The sequence below is a fragment of the Myotis nattereri genome (genome assembly GCF_964212035.1).
Source record: "Myotis nattereri genome assembly, chromosome: 16".
Lineage (NCBI taxonomy): Eukaryota > Metazoa > Chordata > Mammalia > Chiroptera > Vespertilionidae > Myotis > Myotis nattereri.
In genome coordinates, this window is record NC_138091.1 from 44,928,196 (window position 1) to 44,950,385 (window position 22,190).

General features: G+C 56.7%; 1 protein-coding gene across 1 annotated transcript; it reads right to left on the reverse strand.

Annotated features, from left to right (window-relative positions):
- Positions 1 to 1,124: 1,124 nt before the first annotated feature.
- MYCBPAP (MYCBP associated protein) lies at positions 1,125 to 21,598 on the reverse strand. Its single transcript, XM_081110052.1, has 19 exons — positions 21,427 to 21,598; positions 15,032 to 15,162; positions 13,688 to 13,847; positions 13,430 to 13,533; positions 12,480 to 12,663; positions 12,112 to 12,227; positions 11,414 to 11,564; positions 9,871 to 9,986; positions 9,666 to 9,781; positions 9,137 to 9,248; positions 8,398 to 8,587; positions 7,777 to 7,964; positions 6,603 to 6,749; positions 5,480 to 5,896; positions 4,947 to 5,068; positions 4,197 to 4,312; positions 3,609 to 3,754; positions 3,315 to 3,485; positions 1,125 to 1,940 (listed from the first exon to the last, which is right to left on the reverse strand). The coding sequence occupies exons 1-19, from the start codon at positions 21,500 to 21,502 to the stop codon at positions 1,839 to 1,841; spliced, it is 2,865 nt and encodes a 954-aa protein (XP_080966178.1). The 5' UTR covers positions 21,503 to 21,598; the 3' UTR covers positions 1,125 to 1,838.
- Between the last annotated feature and the right edge of the window lie 592 nt (positions 21,599 to 22,190).

The window sequence follows — 22,190 nt, forward strand, 5'->3', positions numbered from 1 at the left end:
GCAGGCAGCACTCGGAAGGAAAGTTGCTCAGCTGGCCGGGCAGGTCTGCCTCAGCAGTAACAGGACACAGGAGGCAGCGCAGGCGTGTTAACCCCTTCCTGCTGGCCAGGCGGCGCACCTTCCGAGGTGGGTGGGAGGCTTGCCTGCTGCCAGTGCCCGGAGGGGAGGTGCTGCTGGAGAGCCTGTGCTGGTGGTCGCTCCCACCCTGCAGCGAGTTAACCCTTCCCCTGCCTCCTCAACGGGAGACGACGGCCAGGGGGCTCCAACCCCCCCCCCCTCCCAGAAGGACCTTCCCCCCGGGCTGGCGTTTTTTGTCTTTAATGCCCGCTGTGGGCTCCCAGCTGGCCCTCTTGGCCATCCTGGCAGGGGCATCAGGACTCCAGGCACAGCCCCTTCTCTGCCTCTTGCTCTCTCTAAACCTCCTCCTCTGCCTCAACGGAAGGAGGCCCTCGAGGTCCTTCCTTAGCAGAAGCACCGAATGCAAAACCACGCGGGTGGGAGACTGTGGCCACCCCCTCAGCCTCCCGCTCCCACCTCTGCTCCATCGGCACTTCAGGCAACAAGCCCACCATTAGCAACGCTGTTTGTCAGACTCGGGGAGCCTGGGGCCCACTCCACACAGGGAGCCTGGCCAGAGAACAAGGATGGTACTGAGTCTGCGCTAACAGCACCTTTCTTCCCAAGAGCCCTCTCTTGCCCACTTCACATTTCTCCCAGCGAGGGGCGGAGGGTAAAGCCCAGAGGCCGGTTTTAAGGCAGAAAAGTGGCGCAAGGAGGCCAGAGGCTCTCAGTGGTTCTCAACCTTCCTCCTGCCGCGACCCTTTAGTACAGTTCCTCCTGTTGTGGTGACCCCCCAACCCATAAAATTATTTTCGTTGCTACTTCATCACGGTAATTCTGCTACTGTTATGAATCCTAATGTAAATATCTGATCTGCAGGATGTATTTTCAGGGGTCGCGACCCACAGGTTGAGAACCGCTGAGTCTAGCAGGAGCCAGCTTTCCTTCCTGTAGGACAGCGGTTCTCAACCTGTGGGTCGCGACCCCTTTGGGAGTCGAACGACCCTTTCGCAGGGGTCACCTGAGACCATCGGAAAACACATACATAATTACATATTGTTTTTGTGATTAATCGCTATGCTTTAATTATGTTCAATTTGTAACAATGCAATTGGGGGTCACCACGACATGAGGAACTGTATTAAAGGGTCGCGGCATTAGGAAGGTTGAGAACCACTGCGGTAGGATCACACGCTGAAATCCAGAACAGTAACCTCTGGCTGAGGACAAACGGATCCAGCCTCTAGGGGTGAAGAGGACGGCAAGCACGCCCTCAGACACTGGGACAGGGCCCTCGGCCCCAGCTGCAGTGGGAGGGTCTCGGGGAGCCAGGTCCCAGGGTGTCTAGTTTCCGAGTCTCATACATTGTCACACTTGGTGGTGACCCTTGGGAAGACCCGGCTCTGGAAAGCGCTACCCCAAACGTGGGGGGCAAGGAAGGCCAGGAACAGGAACGAGGAGGGTGATGCTATCTGTCCTACCATCTGCTCCATTCCTTCTCCTGCTACCCACTTGCTCTGAGGTTCATCATCCCACACATCACCTCCCCAGGTGCGTGCCTCTCTCTGCCTGTTGGGTGACTCCAGGAACTGAGACAGGGTGGAGTGGGGTAGGCCTGACGGCAGGTGGGACCACCTGGGAGGACCTGGGCCATGAGCTGCTTTCATCAAGGAGGCGGCATTCACGACATGAAGCCTGAGGGAAGTGGTAGGAACTTAAAGGTTCTTTATTGATTTGTTTGTTAACCAGTTGCCCAGAAGGCTGCTTGGGCACCTGAGTCAAGTGCAAGGACGCAAAGGCTGCTCAACGTCCCTTTGGGGGTTGAGCTCATCAGCCAGAACCATTAGGTCCGTCACCATGGTGTCCAGCAGCCCATAGACCTGGAAGAACAGGACAAACGTCACAGGCTACGGCTTGCTCTGTGGAAAACACCTCCGTGAGGCAGCACCCACTGTGCTACGAGGGTGGGCATGCTCACTCCACACTGAGAACAGCTCGAGCGGGGACAAGACCAGTGTGGTGAGAATTTCTGTAGAACTTTGGTTTTTGCAAGGAGTTGCATTTTTCAAACCAGTCTGGGCCCCAGGACGTATGGGGACACTGGGGCCCAGGATGGTTAAAGGGGCAATTCTTGGGGTCCAGGGAGCAGTGCCCATTTACTCCCTTGGGGTGGCCCAATCCTACTCTGGCCTCACAGGCGCCAACTTTCCTTCCTGTAAGATCACAGACCCACATACTGAAACGTTTCCAAAACTGTTCTCTAAGTGGGGCTGGACCACACACGCCTCAGCAAGTTGATTCTTAATTTCAGAAAGCTGAGAAAGGCCACCGCACGGGTCCTCAGAGACCTACGGTAACTTGCCTCCATCAGCCTTCAGACATCTCAGGGATGTCACCAGCAGCATATGGGGCTTCTGATCAAATGAGATCCAGGGTGTCCCCACAGTGCAGACATAATCCCAGCCACCCAGCTGTCCACGCCAGAGGAGGACCAAGCCTTGCCGTGAGACGGACAGACTGAATGTGGCTTTGTAGACCGCCCCCCTCCCCGCCCCCGAAACGAACAGCAACTGTAACTGCAAACCCAACGCAGCACATGGTGAGTTTCTCAGGGCCTCCTGCTTAAGAGGGCATTGCCATGAAGTCGCTCTGGGGTTTCAAAACCCTTATGCTTGCTAGAAACCCACTCAGCGTGGTGTTCCCCCCAAGGAACACGCCGGCCAAGATGCCCTCTGACACACTGAGTCTGTTTCCCCAACGTCAGACCATGTCCCTCTTCTATTCAAATCCCTGTATGGTTTCTCGTTTCACTCAGAAAAACCCCGAGTCCTCACATAGCCTACAAAGCCCCACATGACCTTCCCCCTCTTGGTGGCCCCTCTGCCCCCTGTCCTCCTGGCTCCTCCCTCCCCTGGCATTCGTTGCTCCCTCTCCCTAGGGCACTGCTCCTCAGGGGTCCACAGGGCCTCCCCCACCTTCCTTCAAGTCTGTTGGATGTCACCTTTTCGATGAGCCCACCCCCCCACCCCACCCCACCCCCGCCGCTGCTCCCCCTGGGCCTTATGTCGTCCCCCTGGCTCTGGTCTGTTTCTCTCTTCCTCAGTGCTCATCGCCACTCGCGAAGTCTGTCTCACACAATAGGCTGCCCCTCTCAAGGGCAGCGCCGCTGCCACTGTGGATGCAGTAGGCGCTTATCATTTGCAGAAGGAACGGTGTGAGGGAGAGGATTGCGGAGCCCTGGGCCGTGCCCTCACCTCCGTGTACATCCTCTGGGAGTATTTCTCCAGGACCAGGGGATCGATGGGCTCCTGAGACGGGACGATGATGTCGGGGGCAGGGTCCTCCACGTAGAGCCTGTCCCGACTGGAAGATTTCGCAGGTTTCTTGTCGTCCTTTGCCTTCAGCTTCTTGCTGTTCAGACGGTCCTGCTCGGAGAGAGGAGACACGCGTCGCCTTCGTGAGCTCCGGAGGGAGGTCCGGGCCGGCTCCAGAACAGCCACTGCGAGAGCCCCGTGCGGCCCCGGGCCAGACCGTGTCCCGGAACCTGCCTCTTTCCCTGGCGTCTTGGCTGCTTTCTTATCTTCTTTATCTTTGATTCCCAACTGCTTCCTTTCCTGGGCCACCCCTTTCCGGTCCTCCTTCCCAGCTCTCCCGGAAGCCACCTTCGTCTCTACGGCGGAAGGCGTTTTCCGATCTGAGGGGGGTGAGTGGAAGACGGTGTGGACTGTGGCCTGGCTGCGCCCACAGGCGGGAGTCAGGAAAAGCCCAGTGCTCTCGGCAGCCTGGAGAGGATTCCCACAGACGAGGAGCAGAGCCCCGGGTTCAGGGCTGGGTGGATGGCCCTGTGGAACGGGACTGTGGGGCAGGGGCCAGGGGCCTGCTTCTCGTCCCGGCTCCGCCGCTCCCGCATGGACGGGACGGGCAAACCCTTTAATCCTTCTGAGATTCCATCTGTAAAACGAGGGACGTGAACCCTGGTGATACTAAGGTCACTTCTGGGTTCCAAACCTTGGCAACAGAGAAAAGGCGAGCAGGGGCCTACTCCCTGGATCAACAGAGGTTCCCCCAGAGGGTGTGCAGGGCAGAGGCAGCGGGACAGGGAAGACTGTGTGCAGGCAGGCGGCGAGGAGTCTGACCGAGCTCTTCCGGAATGTCCAGATAGATGGTCTCCTTCTCAGGCAGGCCCAGCAGAGCCCTCAGCCACAGGGAGCAGATCACCAGGCCGTCAATCACGTCCCGCCACAGCTGAAAACTAGAGGACAAGAAACACTGGAGAGAAGCCATTGCCCTTCATTTGCCCTGGAACCTGCAGAGGTTTCGATCCTTCCCTTCCAAGACGCGGGTGCCAGGAGCTGCCAGGGACATGCCCTGCCCCTGTCCAGCCAGCATCCTCACCAGCAACCTGGGCGTTTGAAACTATGGCTGGACCTTGATCAAGATTCCCAGCTCCAGGCTCCCAGTGATGTGTTCTGGGGGCCTTGCGAAAACTTATCCCCCACCCCCACCCCAAGCCTTTCCACACAAGTTCCAAACCGGCGACAGGAAGGCCGATAACCGAGAAGTGAGGCTTCCTGTGGAATACGCCCCTCTTCTCACCGCCCTCTGGCTTCTCCTCCGTTCATTCCTCTGCTCGTTGAGAAGGAACAAAGGATGAGAAAAAAATGAAGGTCCAGGTGCTTGCTCCGCTGTAACGGCTCCGCAGGGAGCAGCAGGTGGCTGCAGGGGCGGCTGCGGCAGGTGCCGAGCACGGACTGTGGGAGCATCTTTTGGCGGCCTGAGCTCAGGGGAGCTCCGCACCCTTGCATGCTGGGACTGCCTGCGTAGCACCCTGGCCCGATGCCACGAAGGGGAGGAGATGAGGCTGGCTCGCCCGGTGGGGCACCTACCACATCTGGTACAGAAAGTCAGACTGCAGTGGCCTCTGTCCCTGGCACAGCTCCAGGGCTGCTTTGTTGAGCCTGATGAGGGCATCTTCTCTCTGGTTCTCCTCGGGGAGCATCATCACTTCCTGGCAGGGTCACGGGTACCATGAGCAACCCTTGTGCCCGGGACACCAAGGGTCCCATGTCCTCTAGTGACGGGGGTGGTGCTGTGAGGACAGGGGTGCGGGAGGCGATGTAGCCATGGGGAACCTGTCTGGGGTTGCCTTCTGTGGGAGCCTGGGGCCTCCTTCAGAAATCTGTTCCCACGAATCCCTTTTGCAAGGTTTGCCAGGATCAGAGAGGGAGCACCCCCTCTGGCACCACAGGGGCCTAGCCCCCTGAGACAGAAAGAGATGACCCCTGAGATGGCTCTCTCCGGGCCCTCGGGAGTTTTTCTTTCTGGGCCCGTGGGGGCAAGAGGCACTGCTGGGGCCCTCCCTCACCCCACTGCGCCAGAGCTGTTTTCCCCGCCCACGCCTTCAGCGTCAGGGACCCACCTCCCTGAAGTCCTCCAGGCAGAGGTTCCACTCGGGCGGCGGGAGGCCCGCCTGCTCCCAGGGGCTCTTGGTGCTGTCCCCGTCCCGGCTGCCCTCCACCAGGATCTCCTCCATGATGCTCTTCCACGGAGAAGTCTTGGCCCCTACTCGGACCCTCTGGGGCCTGAAACCATCTTGGGATTCCTTGAAGTACGCATTCTCCTGCTGGGGCTCCAAGGCGGAGCCCTTAGGGTAGGTCACAGAGTCCACCTGCACCGGGGACTTGTTCAGATAGCCTGGCTGGGTCCTGGCCACCCAGGCCCGGAGGCCCGCGTGCTCGTCATCGTTTGGCCTGCCTTCCTCGGCCTTGTAGGGCAGGACCATGTACTGGTGCCACAGTATATGCAGGTTTTGCACTACTTGGTGCTGGTAATGCAGCTGCAGCAGAGGCAAGGGAAGACACGTGACGGGGAGGCTGGGCTGGGGGGGGGGCTGGGGGCACCCAGAGCCCGTGGACCGGGGCCGGTTTCCCCATTCCCTGAAGAGCACGGCTGGAGGAGGCAGGGAAGGGACCAGCAGGAGTGGCTCTAGCCAGAGGATATCCCCTCTTCCTCTCCAACTTCAAGCGTTTTTTTGCATGTGAGCTTCCAAGTGACATTGGGTTTGAACGAAGGAGTTGGTGAAACTGTTCTCACCAAGCTACGTGATCTTGGGCAAATTACTTAACCTCCCTCGGCCACCATTTCCCCCAGGTAACATCGGATAGAAATAGTGCCCGTCTCCATGGGGACATGGAACGGACTGACGAGTCTCAGAGGGGAGGGGGTGAAGAGATTAAAGATCTTATGTGCACATATGCATTACCTATGGGCACACACAATAGGGTGGTGAAGGCCGGGGGCGGGGCAGGAACTGGGTGGACAGGGGCAGTGGTGAGGGGGGGAGGGGGACATCTGTAATACTCTCAACAATAAAGTTTTTTTTTAGAAAAACGAAGTAGTGCCCATCTCACAGGGCTGCTGGGAAGTGAAGTGAGTTTCTCCTGGAAGACGCTCAGCACAGGTCCTGGCGCATGGGGGGGGGGGGGCTGCTATTCCTCCCGCCCAGGGCACTCACAGGGGCGGGGGCCAGTGCGGGGCTGTACCTGGGGGTTCCTGTGGTAGAACAAGTCCTCCTCCGTGAGGTAGGCGTCCACGGGCGACGGCACGCGCTCGGGGGTCAGGATGCCGCCCAGCAGCTCCTGCAGCATGCTCTGCGCGATGGTGACCGCCTCGTGGGAGGCCAGCTCCTTCTGGGGGAGGAAAGGTGGCACGAGACGACAGCTCAGGCCTTCGAAACCCAGGCTGCACCCCGAGGGGAGCCAGGTCCCTCGGGGCTCTGTGCCTTCCTAGGGGTTGAGTTCCTGCCATTGTCACACACACACACACACACACACACACACGCACGCGCACACAACTATTCCCAGACTCAAAACTCCCTGGGTCTCCCCAAACATCCTTGCTCCCTAAAAGAGGCTGAAAAGACGCCGAGGAGGAACCAGTCCCAGAGAAGTTGCTCCCTCGAGGGGCCAGGAGATCCGGCGGCATTTCCCATAGATTAGGAAGGCCAGGCAGGGCCAGGGGCAGCACGGTTCGGGCCCTGCTGAGCATGTGACTTGGCCACACAGCCAGTATCACAGAAACAGGCTCATCTCGAGAGAGGCCAGTCCTAGACTAGCGAACAAAACAGACACGGCATGTGTCAAGATTATCTCTGATCGCCACAGGCTGAGCCCTGGCCGAAGCAGCCGGGTCGTGTTTGGGGACCACAGTGAACAGAAAAGCACAGCTTTCCAGGGAACCCCACAAAGAGCAACACTGGGCGGCCAGGCGATGGACGCGGTGGGGGCCCAGCAGGTGCCCAGTTCCCACCTCACACTCACTCCTGGGTGCCGGCCCCCCCGCCCCCTGGGTAAATTGTTCTCTGTGGTTTTGAAGTCTTGCCAGTTAAAGGCAACTCCACTGGAGGGTACCAAACAGCCGGGGGCAAAAACAGTACCCGGGGGAGGGTCGTTCCTTGGGTCTGTGCTCAGGTACTTCCACGCAGTCTGCACCTGAAGGCCCAGTCTCATCTCTTCCTGGCGGTGGGAGCCAGGGATGGTGGGGCTCGAAACCACCCCACTCTTGCCTGCCCACCCATCTTTTACCTCACCAAGTCCTGGGAGGTGGTCTGTTGAGCAAGACTGGCCGAGAGAAACAAACCCCTGCAGGCAGTGCTAGGAAGGACGCCAGAGGGACCTAGCTGATGTCCACGCGAGGCTGAGGCCGGGGCTCCCTTACCTCCAGTAACGTCCTCTCATCCCTATAAATGTCCTGGGCCAGGGAGACGGCGTGGAGATTGACCTGCAGGACGGCACCCCCTAACAGGGTGGGGTGAGTTCCAAACTCCCAAAATTCCCGGAAGATCCCGGCATTCACAGACTTGAAGAAGAAGGTGAAGGTCTTCGTTTCTCTAGGCAGAATCACACCTGAGGGGGCAGGGACAGAGGTGTGCACCGAGAAGGGGCTCTCTGAGCCCCACGCCTGCGTGTCCGCAGGTGGCTGGGCCCTAAGCCTCTGGGGATACGTGTAACTGAGCCCCAGGCAGGGTGACCCACCGTCCGGCTTTGCCCTGGGAGGAGGGCTTTCCTGGGTTGGGGGACTTTCAGTGCTGAAACGGGAAAGCCCCCGGAAGCAGGCACAGCTGGTCCTCCCAGCCTCAGGTCTGTGCAATGTACCTGAACCCCTAGAATGCCCCCCCTCCCCTGGGGCTCACCTCCCTGCCCCCAAAAGACATGAACAGTTGGGAGATAACACGCGTCACGGAGGAAACAGAAGGGAGGAGGGAGGGAAGAGGGGCTTGAACTCGCTAGACATCAGCTTCTGGACATTGAGGTGGGTGGGGCTGCGTCTCCTAGGTACCTTCCCGGTTATTAAAGTAAAACTGCTGTGTCCTGTTTCTCTTCAGGTCTTGGAAAGCGTCCGGCTGGACCTGCCGCCGCCAGTCATACCAAATGGCCACGGTGCCGTTATTGACCACGGTCAGTTCCGAAGACGTTTTCTCCCTTTCCACGGTTTCAAAGGTCAGGCGGACAGCGATGCCGATCTGCTTCTGCAGGAGGAGGAGACCTGAGACATGCCTTTGAGGGAGGCCCTGGCCCGGGAGGTTCAACTCATCCCGGTTTGCCAGGGACTTTTCTGGGTCTGGCACTGAATGCCCCCTTGTCCCCGGCCTCCGGGGCCTGGCTGCTCTCAGACAGAGGGGTGTCCTACCCCGAGAGCGGCTGTCCCCGAGGTGCCATTGACGGTGGGATGAGAGAACAAAACAGATGTTCTACCTGATGGACATGTTTGCTCCTTAGCACCCACAGAATACTGTAGAAGCTTCTTAGCGCCACGCCCAAGGGGAGAAGTTTGCTTACATATATTCTTGGGGACTAGGCACCAACGGGGTGGCTTGTGACTCTCTCCTTTCGGCCTTGTGATTTTATTCTGGGTCAAGCCAGCACTGCTGTTACCATTTTCAGACATGCTGAGTGCAAGGCCAGGTACAAATGCACGTAGGAGGCGGCAGGCTCCTTGTGACGGCCGGTCACCTTGAGACTGCCCCCAAGGGAGGCCCATCCGGATGGCAGATGGGTGAGGGCGAAGGCAGGCTTACCTTGTCCTGCGGGTTACTGCCTCGGATCCAGCAGGCCGGCTTCCCGCAGAACAGCAGAGAAGGGCCGAGAATAGGCATGGGGGCCGCCTCCTGGTAATGGGTCAATAAATCTCTGTAAGGAAAACCAATGGTGTGTTTTCCCAGAGGCTGCCATCGTCTTGCCGCATGGAGCCCCCAGCAGTGGCTGCCAGCTCGGCCCTCCCCCGGGGCGTCATCAGCTTCCCTGGAGCCTGGCCTTGTCCGGCTCCCTCCCTGCAGGCGGGAGGTTCTGGGACACACAGTGCTGCTTGTCACTGAGGCACGGAACCGCCAAAAAAAAAAAAAAAAAAAAAAAAAAAAAAAAGCCGGTGCGCCCCCTTACCAGCGAAGGAATGTCTGGGAAATCCCCCTTAGGAGCTGGTTGCTAGGAGGGAGCAGATGGCCACGGGGAAGCGAGCACAGGTGCTGGAATGGGCTAGAGGGGGGAGCGGCAGCATCGGAGGGGAGCCCCGCTCCCCAAACTCTCTCCCCAGGGCCCAGGCCGACTCACGCGTTCCTTATGTCTCCAGAGGAACTTCTCTGGCTCTTTTCAAACACTAAAAAGTCTTTCACTGTAACCGTTGAGAAAGGCTGCCCTCTGCCCACCACCTCCAGGCCATCAATATCCTCAGAGAGACCAAGAAAGGAAAGATGAGCTGACTGAAGACAGGTGCCCCGCTCAGGGGCCTCGGACAGGGCCCGGAGACAGGACCAACCTGCTGGCTGAAGCCTAGCTTCGCCATGATGCGCTGCAGCTCCTTGCGGCGGTAGATGAGGAACAGACTCCGGTCCCAGGTGTAGCGGTACCGCGCGTCCTTCCGGGCCAGCAATCCTGCCGCAATGTCCCAGGACCCTCAGTGCAGGCCGCTGCCGTGTCCCCTTCCCCTAGTCTCAAGAGCTCTGAACACACCCTTCCCAGCACCATTTCTAGGAAATGGGGGTGAGGCGGGTTTGGCCTGGGGGGGGGGGGGGTGGGAGATATGGCTTCCCTGTGCAGGTGGGCTCCAGTCCTCCTGCCCCATTCCTACACCTTGGCCACCCTACACAGGACTCCTGCAAAATGAGCTCCCAGACCAGCACATCTTCGGATGATAATGCATAAAAACAACAGCAGCTACTTTTACTGAGTGTTTAGCAGCGGGCCAGAACCTCTTAATAAACACCACGCTTCATTTCACCCTCTCACAACCTCGCCAGTGTTTCACAGATGTGGACACGGGGGGGGGGGGGGGGGGCAGAGAGGCCAAACAGCTTTGCTCTGAACCCTGGCAGCCCTTAATGCAGCGCTACCCAATAGAAACAGCACGCAAGCCACAAATGAGAGGCACGTAATTTAAAATTGCCTAGATCAGTGGTCAGCAAACTGCAGCTTGCGAGCCACATGCGGCTCTTTGGCCCCTTGAGTGTGGCTCTTCCACAAAATACCGACTTTTGCTCATGGGCCACGAAGTTTCAATCGCACTGTACGTGTGCGCCCACACGTGGTATTTTGTGGAAGAGCCATACTCAAGGGGCTAAAGAGCCGCATGTGGCTCGAAAGCCGCAGTTTGCCGACCACTGGCCTAGATGGTTGGAAAAGGTAAACAGAAACAGGGGGAATTCATTTCCATTTAACCCAATGCATCAAAAATATTATCATTTCAACATGTAATCCGTATTAAAATTATTAATAAGACTAGCCCAGTGCATGAATTTGTGCACGGATGGGGTTCCTCGGCCTGGCCAGCGATCAGGGCCAATCGGGGCTGCAGGAGGTTGTCCGGCTCGGGGGAGGGGCTGCAGGAGGTTGGCCAGCTGACCCGATCAGGGCCATCGATCGGGCCGGCCGGCCAGGGGAGGGGGCGGGGCCGTGGAAGGTTGGCTGTGGGAGAGCACTGACGGGGGGGGGGGAAGCTCCTGTGTTGAGTGTCTGCCCCTGGTGGTCAGTGTGCATCATAGCGTCCTGTTGACCAATTGTTCTGTCATTCGGTTGCTTAGGCTTTTATATATATAGGCATTTCTCGTATGAATCAGTACATAGTTTACACTTACATCTCATTCCATGTGCTCAGCGGCCACCGTGGTTCACACCTGCCAGGCTGCCGCACAGCCCTAGAGCCTCCATCTCACTCCCTTCCGCCCCCTCTTCCATGTATCACTGTCTAAATGAAGTGGGGACTGGACCTCCGGAGGGTTAGGGGACTTGATCCCCGGTCGGTGCCATACCAGGGCCACACTGTCTGCGCCCCCCCGCCCCCCGCTGGGTGCCCCGCTCCTCACCCATCTCCTCCTGGACGGAGTACGGCTTCCTGATGCGAGTGATGGGCTCCAGGAGGCCGCGCTGACTTTTTGTCTTCGTTATGACCAGACCCCTCATTTCATCCCCCAAGTATTCCAGTCGACTCCAGAACCCACTGGACTCCTCAGAGCACTGGCAAGGATGGGCAGACAAGTCAGGTCACCTGGACACCTTGGCGAGGGGCTGCTGGGGGGCCCGGGAGACAGGGGCACCGCGGACGACAGACGCTCGCTCTGGGGGTTCGCTGCAGCCGGGAGAGCAGGAGAAGCAAGCGCTTTCTTGTTCTCAGGACGCCCTTCGATAGCCTTTTCCTGGCCCCAGACAGCGTGGGTGGCGCGGCCACCGCACTCGCACGCCAGACACAACAGGGGACCCTGGATGGTCCAGAAGCTGGGGCCTCGGCCTTCGAGAGGGAACACTTAGACAGTTCTAAGAGCTCAGGGCCTGTGCTGTCCTGCTCCTCACATTCACCACCGCGGACCACCACAGGCTGGACTAGGTCACTGACCGGTCCCTGAACGCCCAGTAATAGGACCAATAATGTCATTTTACTGAAGGCCCTGAGGGCTTAACGCTGCTTTGCAGTGGACAGTTTGTGACGTTTCCCCGCTGTGCACGCCGAGGCAGCCATCCGCGTCCAGACGCCCTCCTCACGGGCACGCGGGAGCACCATCCTTACCTTCCCATCATGCTGCGTGGGCAAGATTCGGTCAATGACCGCCCGCTCCTCCTGGATCTGCCTGTAGGTCTCCCCGATGTGCATCAGCAGCTCGCCGACAGGTTTCTTCAGGAGTCCTAGGGAGGAGAGCCGAGAATGCAGCCCCTCCACCGAATCACAGCAAACAGGGCCCGGCACTCAGCACCGGCCAGCCCCATCCCTGACTGATCCCAGGACCCGCCAAGGGAGAGACACTGGGGAGTGAGTGAACGGCAGGCCCCACGCGCTCAGCCCGAGGCCGTCACTGGACGGGCGCAGGGAGAGAACACGCCGGGCAGCAGGGCCTGGGTGCCGGGTGGGCCCGGCGGGCGCCCATCCTCTCTACTCACTGCTGAGGGCCTCCTGCTGCCTCTTCCACAGGGCCAGGTTGCGCTGCCAGTTTTTCATAAAGTTGTGCTGGGGAGGTGGGGCCCAGGCAGGTGGCTTCTCCTCTTTGGGGGCTTCCTGCTTCGGCTCTTCTGCAGCTGGGTCGAGGGTCATCAGGCAGGGTGGGGTGTGGATCAGCTCAGCCAGCTGAAAAGCACAGGGTGCGCGTGGAGGGCGGTGAGAGGCGTGCGCTGGGGCTGAGCCGCGGCCTCTCTAGGCCTACATCCCTGCTGTCCGCCCACTCTGCCGAGGACCCCGCCTCTTCAGGAGCCGAAGGGGGGGGGGGGGGCTTGGGAATGGCTGCCAGTCTCCTCCCCCCAGAATGGGGACCTCGCGCTGAGGCTGTGTCCCAAAGCTTCCCGTGTGTCTGTCTTCCGATGGATGCTCACGGACACCCGCCCCTGCAGGGTGACTGAGTCCTTTTTAGATGACCCCAGGCCAGCCCCTGGCCAATGAGATTCTTAGTTGGGAACCAGGGAAGCGAAGGAGCCGAGACAGCGAGCAGCGCCGCATGCTGGGAAAGTCAGACACACACAGGCCCTTTGTGTGGCCCCGGAGCTGGGGACGGAGGAGCGCAGGCCAGTGTTTGGAGAAGGGGAAACGGACCGGTGCACAGGGGAGCAGAAGGCGGTCAGGGAGCACAAGCCCGGAGCCCTGATGCCTTTCTGGGTTCAGTCTAACCAGCCAGGCGCGCCCTTGCCTCTGGGTTCCCCGTGGCACCTCTGTGTCCTTAGAGTGACTTTCTGACTTGGGCGGAAGCTCGGGGGTGGGGGTGGGGGGTCACATCACTTCAGACTCCGCGGCCCAGGCACTAGACTGTCTTTTTAACCCCAGGCCTGCCTGGCTCTGCCAGGTGTGAGACTGGAATGGATTCGGTGACTTGTCCCGTCCAGGCAGCTCTGTACAAACGAACCTCCATGTTCCCTTGAGCAACTGCAATTCTCCTGAAGTCGTGGAGACTGCCCAGGATGTGGTGGGGCAGGATCTGGTCGCCGCTATAGAAACTCTCACGGGGGCCTGGGGAGAGGGGAGAGGAGGGGAAAGACAAGCTGCAGCGAGCGGATGTAAATGATTCCCGGGGGCCACTTTCTGACGGACACCCCCACTCCCGCCCCCGCTTTCTTTCAAGGCTGACCCACGAATTCAGAGACCGGGGCTGGGGCGGACCTACCGGAGTAGTCCAGGGGCCTCATGGTGGCATCTGGAGCGGCAGGGTGTGCTACAAAGTGGCAGACCTTCCTCCCAGGATCCTTGGGTTTGACTTTACGGATGAGAAATTTCTGGGTAATGTCAGATTTATCTGCTGTTTCAATAAAGCGAGGAATGTGTTGCTATAAAGAAACAAAACAGAGGAGAATTCCACTTGAGATCGGGAGGAGGAAACACACCCCGTCGCCTCTGTCCGCAGCCTTTGTGGAATTCCTGAAGGCGGACAAATCTGTTTCTCCCGCTCTGTCCATATGCTCTGTCGAGGAAAACGCCTCTGCAACAGACAAGAGACTTAATAATGTCTTCAAGGGGGGGGAAATAACATTTTATGCCCTGGCTGGGTGGCTCAGTTGGTTGAGCATTGGCCCGTACACCTAAAGGTTGTGGGTTCGATTCCAGGTCAGGGCACATACCTAGGTTTCAGGTTTGATCCCCATTAGGGCATGTAGGAGAAGCAACCGATTGATGTTTCTCTCTCTCTCTCCCCCTTCTTCTCTCTCTAAAATACATACATATATACATACATACATACATACATAAACATATCCTTTGGTTAGGATTTAAAAAACCCCAAACAAAAACATTTTATGCCTCCAGACCAGTGGTTCTCAACCTTCCTAATGCCGCGACCCTTTAATACAGTTCCGCATGTTGTGGTGACCTCCAACCATAAAATTATTTTCATTGCTACTTCATCACTGTAATGTTGCTACTGTTATGAATCGTCATGTAAATATCTGATATGCAGGATGTATTTTCATTGTTACAAACTGAACATAATGAAAGCACAGTGATTAATCACAAAAACAATATGTAATTATATATGTGTTTTCCAATGGTCTTAGGCGACCCCTGTGAAAGGGTCGTTCGACCCCCAAAGGGGTCGCGACCCACAGGTTGAGAACCGCTGCTCCAGACAGTTCAGGTGAGAAGTGCCCGATTCTTTCAGGTAAAGCCTGGGGTCAGGGAGTAGCAGGTTTACCCGCATTTGTGACTTTGCTCCTTAAACTCATTTTCCCATCTGTGAAATGGGGATGATGGCTCTTGGCTCCGTGGGGAGCAAGACACCTCATTCTCTCGTTCCCCTGCGGTTCTATATGACTCTCAGGAATGCTCAGATAAACACAGTACATTCCTTTAGCTGCAGAAGTGGAAAAAGCATGGGTCCAGTGGATTTTTCCATGGAATCAGACCTGCCCTATGAGGAGGGAGGCGGTGGAGAGGGTGGACATGGTTAATGTTCTAGAACACACAGGCTGGGAGAGAAAAGCTCTTGCAGGAAGGGCTCCCTGGATTGCATCCTTACCTTCTTCAAGTTTTCCGTCTTAATGGCCAAGGCCAGAATGTCATCTCCTTGTAGGACATTGCTAACAGGCTCAGGTTCTTCCTGAATGGGGGGTGTGGACTGTTCAGGGATCTTTGCCCGCTGCTTCTTTTCTGAAGAGAAACAGGAGGTTACAAATGCTTCTAGGTAGATATCCTCTAATAAAAGGCTAATGTGCAAATCGACCGAATGGCGGAATGACCGGTCGCGATGATGTGCACTGACCACCAGGGGGCCAATGCTCAATGCAGGAGCTGCCCCCTGGTGGTCAGTGCGCTCCCACAGCGGGAGCACCGCTCAGCCAGAAGCCCTGAGCTGGACTCACAGGGAGCAGGACTAAGCCATTAGTCGGACATCCCCCAAGGGCTCCCGGACTGCGAGAGGGCACAGGCCGAGCTGAGGGACACCCCACCCAAGTGCACGAATTTCATGCACCGGGCCTCTAGTACTACTATATTAGGCCCCAAAGCGGGGAGGCCGAGCTGGCTACAAGGCCGCAGAGGCTGCCAGGGACACTGGGCTGCACTTGCCTGGGGCAGTGGGAGTTCTTTCTCAAAGGCTCCCCTACCCATGGCCCTTGGCCTGCCTCACTGACTGAGGCTTCTTAGCTGGAACTGACATCAAAAGATGTCCTCACCCGCCGTCCCCCCGCCACCCCACCCCCCCGCCCCAGGCTGTGCTACTTAGAAGCTGGACAACCTTGGGTACCTCGCTTAACCTCTCTTGGCCTCGAGTCTTCCTTTCTGTAAAAAGAGGAAGCTGGACTCTAAATCAGTGGTTCCCAAATATTAGTCCGATGTCTTCCTCCGAATCTTCAGGCGAATTTTACAACTGCAGCTTCCTGGCTCCTGCATGGAGCCAGGGCCTGGGGAGCTGGTTTTATAAAATTCTGTAGGTGGCTCAGGTGCACAGTGGTTTGGGACACCTGGGCTAGATGCTATCTCAGCCTCCTCCACTGCAAGCACTGATCCATTCTCATGGGCGAAGGCATTGGCTTTCTTTTTTTAATCCTCACCCAAGGATATTTTTCTATTGATTTTGAGAGAGAGCGGAAGAAAAAGGGAAAGACAGAGAGAAATACCGATGTGAGAGAAACACATCGATTAGTTGCCTCCTACACGAGCCCTGACCAGGACCTGGGCCGGGGAGGAGCCTGCAACCGAGGTATGTGCCCTTGACTGGAATCAAATCCAGGACCTTTCAGTCCACAGGCCGACGCTCTATCCACTGGGCCAAACCGGTGAAGGCGGCATCAGCCTTCTTTAAGGCATTGGTTCAAACACCGATGCTCTGGGGGGAACAGAACATCCATGGCTGACCATTTAATACACACTGTTTAAGTATTTGCTATGTGCCAGGCTCTGGGAATATAAGGCTTCAAAGAGTACATACCCATGAAGACAAGGCTGTCAGGCTGAAACTATGGGAGCAGCCGGGGGTCCCCACCCAATTCTGGGGGTAGTCAAGGAGGGCTTCCTAATGAGGTGACGTTTAAATGGAGAACTGGAGGATGGCAAGAACATAGACCAGGGGAAGGGTCTGGGGACCAGGCAGTCTACAGGAACTAGCAGAAAGAGGCCTAGAGGCAAGAGAGAATGGAGCACCCCTGGAACGCAAAGCATGTTTTTAAAATCGCTGGAGGGTAGCGAGGGGGGAGGGAGGAAGGCGTGCCCAGAGAGGGACATAGGAGCCATATCACCAAGAGCTTAATGAGCCGTGTAACGGACCTCGCCACGGGGGGTCATGACGTAGCAAGGAATGGATTAGGGCAGTGGTTCTCAACCTTCCTAATGCCGCGACCCTTAATACAGTTCCTCGCGCTGTGGTGACCCCCAACCATAAAAGTGTTTTCGTTGCTACTTCATAACTGTAATGTTGCTACTGTTAAGAATCGTCATGTAAATATCAGATATGCAGGATGTATTTTCATTGTTACAAATTGAACATCATGAAAGCATAGTGATGAATCACAAAAACAATATGTAATTATATATGTGTTTACCGATGGTCTTAGGCGACCCCTGTGAAAGGGTCGTTTGACCCCCAAAGGGGTCTCGACCCACAGGTTTTTGAGAACCGCTGGATTAGGGGGTGTAAAACCGAGGACGAGGTTACTTAGGGGTCTCCTGCAATCGCGAAGCGGTTGATGATGACAGTGGCTCATGGAGCTGGAGAGATCTGAGCCTCTTTCTCTCAGGGGCCAGGCCGGAGCCCGGCATGGAGAACTCATGTCAGAAGCCAGTCCTTCTCCAAACAGGACGCACTCCCTGCCTTCCTCCCACAGAGGTGGGCTAACATGTCACATGCATCTCGTTTCTCTGGCTGGATCCTCCTGTCTGCTGCCCTCTGGTCTAGAATGGTTTGCGGTAAGGCCTTCAGAAAATAATCAAAAGAAAACCCGAGTCCCGACCTCAGGGACTTGAAAACAGAACTGGGTTTTGTCCGCTGCTTCTTCCAGCACTCGCCTTTTTTTAAAAGACAATCTCGCTACAACATCAAAGTCAGTGCTTTGGTTACCAAAGTCAGAGTCTCTTTTTTTAGGAAATGCCCGCATAATTGGTGACAAAGCAGCACATATACAAGAAAACCCAAGCCAGGATCATTCCAAACATAACTCTCAGCTCTGCCCACGGGCCCGAGTCCATCTCCTCGGCCATGGGGTCGGCGGAAACTCGGCAGCGTCGTCAGCTAAACCGCGTGGCTCTGGTCCCACCCGCTGCCACGTGTGGGGGTGCCGCCTTGGGTTTTGATTTACAAAACCTATACAGTCACCAAAGTTTGTGCCAGCCCAAGAGAGAATTGGTACCAACGGAGGGTCTGCTTTTATAAATGTTATGGTGTTACTTCTCTTTTCCAGGACATCTGCTTCCTCTGTCCATCACCTTGGCTGGTTCTATGCCTTCCCAGGGGATTAAACATCTCCATCTCTGTGCTTGTTACTGGGGGGTGTCTAATGATTGTGTTTGAATGTATAAAACGTCACCATTGTTGAAGATTTCTGAAATATGGGGGGTGGGGGCAGCCGGGGAGAGGTCAATGGGGGGAAAAGGAGACTTGTGTAATACTTTAAACAATAAAGAATTTAAAAAAACAGATTTCTGGAATAGTGGAACTCTGGTCAGAGGCTTATCTGAGAAGGTTCTCTTAATATACGGTCAGGAAATGGTGTGTTCTAGTTATACAAAATGTTGCAAATCATACATACATTTTAAACTTTCACTCACCCTGGAAAATATTTACCAAGTACCTTCTAGGAGGTGCTATGCAGTATGGAGAAGATGGTTTAAAAAAAAGGTTAAAATATGGTCCCTTCTGCTGAGAAACTGAAAAAGACACCAGACACTCGCACACACGAATCATAGCATAAGGGCCTAAAATTAGTGGCACAGATGATAATGGGTTTGGTTCCATGTCAAAGCAGGAACAGATGGATGTGGCTCATGCAGTTTAGGGCTCTAGCCAGAGGTTCGGGAGAGCAGCCGCAGGGGTCAGAGGGAGCTTCACAGGCTAAGTTCGGCCTTGAAGGACAGGAAGGCTTTGCAGGTGGAGCAGCAGACGGAGGTGTTCCAGGTGGGGTCACAGTTGGAGGCGGGGCGGAGTATGGCATTTGTGAGGCGTGGTGACACCGAGGCTGGTGGAGGAGGTGGGAGTGAGACCGGGGACACCAGGCCATGGCGGCTTTTGTAAAGCAAAGCAGAAGCAGCTGCTCATCCTCTGTCGGCAGCAGGGAGAATGACATGAAAGCAGCATTTCAGAGTGATTCATCCGGTGAGGGTAAGCCAGGGGGACTCTCGGGGCAGAGGCAAGTTGGGGAGACCGGGGAGGAAGGACAACCCCACTGCGGACACTTTAGGGCCTGCAGGAAGATGCTGAAGGGTCCGAGTGCGTCTCACGACTGACGGTGTAGACTAGAGGTCTCGCTATTTCCTCTTCTCTGGTCTGGAAACCCAAGCTGAGTGGGGCTCCTGCTGAGTCACACAGCTGATCCTGACGTCAGCCCCCTGGAGTGGGGCAGTCAGGTGATACCTCTGCTGGGGCTAGACCAGGCAGCCGGAAGCAGGGTGCTCAGGTGGGGTAGGGAAGGCGTGGGCAGGGAGAGAGGCTAGCTGCAGAGGGAGGAGAAACTGGGTCTCCATCTTTCTGCTCCTTGTTTTATCTAAACGATGTTATTTTTTTGTGTTGATGACAGTCTTCAGGGAATTCTGGCCTCAGGGTTGTGCTGGGGAACCCCGGGAGAGGCCGTCCCTACCAGAGCAGAGCTTTACTTGATGGGAAAGGGGGACCTGGGAGAGTCCCCCTGTGCCTTAGCAACAAGACCTGAAAGTCGAAAGGGCTGGGACCTCTAAACAGGTTTACAGTCACAATATTTGCTGCTTTTTGCTTATAATTCAGAGACCTTGGAGTAACCTAGCCACAAGATTACAAGATTACACTCGGTCAGCTGTATTCTAATGGGGGGAGCGGGCCGTGGTTAGAGGCTTCCCCTGAGATATTTAGAGGAACTGAACACTGGTTTTTTCCCCTCCCTCCTCATCCTGGTGCATGTTATTAACCCAAGGGCTATTTCATAAACTCAATTTCCCCTCATTAAAAATATGCAGTGAAAAAATCTTTCCTTGATTTATTCAAATCTGATAAGATCTCCAGAGACTAGGTAAGTGGTAGCTAGAAAAGCCCTTGACTGCCCTTGGGAAAGGAGACCAGCTATTCTTCTCTCTTCCTCTCTTAACTGTTAAAAAAGTGCATCGCGCCTTAGCCAGCTTGGCTCAGTGGATAGAGTGTTGGCCCTCGGACTGAAGGGTCTTGGGTTCGATTCCAGTCAAGGACAAGTGTCTTGGTTGCAGGCTCCTCCCTGGCCCTGGTCGGGGCTCCTGCCAAGGCCGCCCGCAGGAGGCAGCCAATTGATGTGTCTCTCTCACATCAATGTTTCCCTCTCTGTCTCTCCCCACTCTCTTTGAAAATCAACGGAAAAATATCCTCGGGTGAGGATTAACGCAACAACAAAAGATCGTATTGTGAAACAGCATCGCAATGCAGCCTAAATTGGGCTTTCATACTATAAAGAAGCATTAAAGAAAGTCCCACTGAAAATCAGCTAAGCTCCTGTTAGTTTGACTCCAAGCCGACAGACCCCTCTCCTCACAGTGGGCTTTCATGGTCTGACCCACCTGCACAGGCCCCTCTGGCTCCTTTCCCTCTCCTCCACACTGGCCACCTCTGCCCTGGCCACCAAGGCCATACATAACACGTTCACAGTTCCATGCCTCAGCTCACGCTGCTCCCTAGACCTGGAGAAGTAAAGTGCTCCTTTCTATTTTGTTTTTGGTTCGCCAGAAATGTCACCTTCTTCCAAAAACCTTCCCTCCTATATCCACCACCCGAGGACTGGGTCAGGTGCTCTAAGCCACCTTAATGCCTACAGGTGCCTGTATTACAGCATTTCTAGTGTCTGGTTACTCCTCCGGGAGGTCACTGGAATTCATTTCTTGATGGCTGGGGCCACACAGTTAATACCAATACCTTTGTTGCCCAGCACAGTGCCCACACCCACAAGGCCCTCCATAAATGGAAACCGAAAAAAATAAAAAAGAAAAGAAAAAGAAAAAGATGGAAGGGAGGGTGAGTTGCAAATGGGAACATGTCCTTGGGGATCAGCCTGCTGTCGGGCACCCTGGGGCTCTCCCACCGGCACCCAGAGGGGAGCCGCAGAGGCCAGGAAGCTGTCATGTCTAGCAACCATCTCCAGGTTAAACAAGCGGGGAGGTGTCACCCAGCACGCAGGTAGTGGGGAAAGGTAGTCGGAAATAGAACCAGCCAAGTGAGCATTTCTTGGTTGCTTTCCAGCAGGGCTTTTAGGTGACACCCCCACCCCCCCCAGAATCCCACTGAGGTTGGTTGTTTGCCCACCTCACATGTTTCTCGCATTCCTCCCTGAATTTCTTTCCCCAAGGACCCCATGTCCTGTCTCTCCTCATCTTAAACTTCCCTGGCTCTTCTTCTCCCCCTCCCACACCCAGATCCCCACTTCTGCGTCCCATCCTAAGATATGGTTCCAGGTAGGGGTCTCCCATGCCTTCCTGCCCAAGGCCATCTCCCCAACAATTGATCCCCGAGGCCTCAGCCAGTCCCCCACTTCCTACGTCCCCATCCTCAAAGCCCCAGGGCCCTGTGCTCCCTCCCTTGGGGGCGGGAGGGGTTCTCCGCCTTGTTCACCATCTATAAGGTATGGAGTACGCCTGGCCTCGTACCCCATTCCCCAGAGAGCTTTACCTCCATCCTGCTGTCACCCCCATCCTCCAGGCCCCGTGTCGTGAATCCCATCCAAGCACCCCTGCCCCTGCCGCGGCTCCTGCGCGCCCAAGGCAGCCAGCGCCAACCTTTCAAGCTCTCTGCAGCCTCCAAGAATTTGTTTGGAGTTATCCTGTGGCGGGATTCCTTCTTTAGAGACTTCATAGTGTCTGCCGGCCTGAGAGCTTGGTCCTACCCCGCGGGAACCCTGGATATGGTGGCCAAGCAGCAGTCCCCGCGACCCCGCGACCCCGCGACCCCGCGACCCTGCGCGCGCCGGCCCAGCGGCCGCCGCCGCCGCGTCCATAGCAACCAGCGCCCCGCGCGGGGGCGCGCACGCACCGAACAACTTGGGCGGAGACAGCTTGGGAGCTACCGGTTTCATCGGATCAGCTTCACGTGCCGCCACGGGCCGCTCCTCCTCTGCACGGGGCCCGGCGTGGAACCCCCCGGGGCCCGACCGTGACGTCACAAGTGGCGTCCTGACATCACCAGCCAGGTGGGGCGAGGTGGGGCGGAGTGGGGCGAGGTGGGGCGGAGTGGGGCGAGGCCCCGGGAGCTGGGGGAGCCCGTCTGGGTGTTGTGGCTGCCAGCCCCTTCCCCAGCTGCCCGGACTTCCGCCTTCGCTCTGCCCTTGCTCAGCCAAGACTGCATCCTTCCTTTCACTCTGCCGCAAACCCATGGAGGGCGCCCCTTGGATTCAGTTGCACCTGGTGACCTCCCTCCGCCCACTCTCGCTGCAGCGACTTTGGCCTTCCGCCGCTTCCCAAATCAGCCCACGTCCCCTCCCCCCCAGCGTAGGGGCCTTCACATAACTGCTGCTTTCGGTTCTTGACCCCCAATTTAAAACAGC

What these genes read in the sequence shown, in the direction of transcription:
- MYCBPAP (XM_081110052.1), bottom strand. Translation starts at nt 21,502, where the DNA reads ATGAAGTCTCTAAAGAAGGAATCCCGCCACAGGATAACTCCAAACAAA. An exon ending in GCCTGGAGGACTTCAGGGAG is followed by an intron (nt 5,069 to 5,479) that starts GTGGGTCCCTGA and finishes TGACCCTGCCAG; the next exon opens with GAAGTGATGATGCTCCCCGA. An exon ending in GGACATTCCGGAAGAGCTCG is followed by an intron (nt 3,755 to 4,196) that starts GTCAGACTCCTC and finishes CACCCCCCTCAG; the next exon opens with ATCGGAAAACGCCTTCCGCC.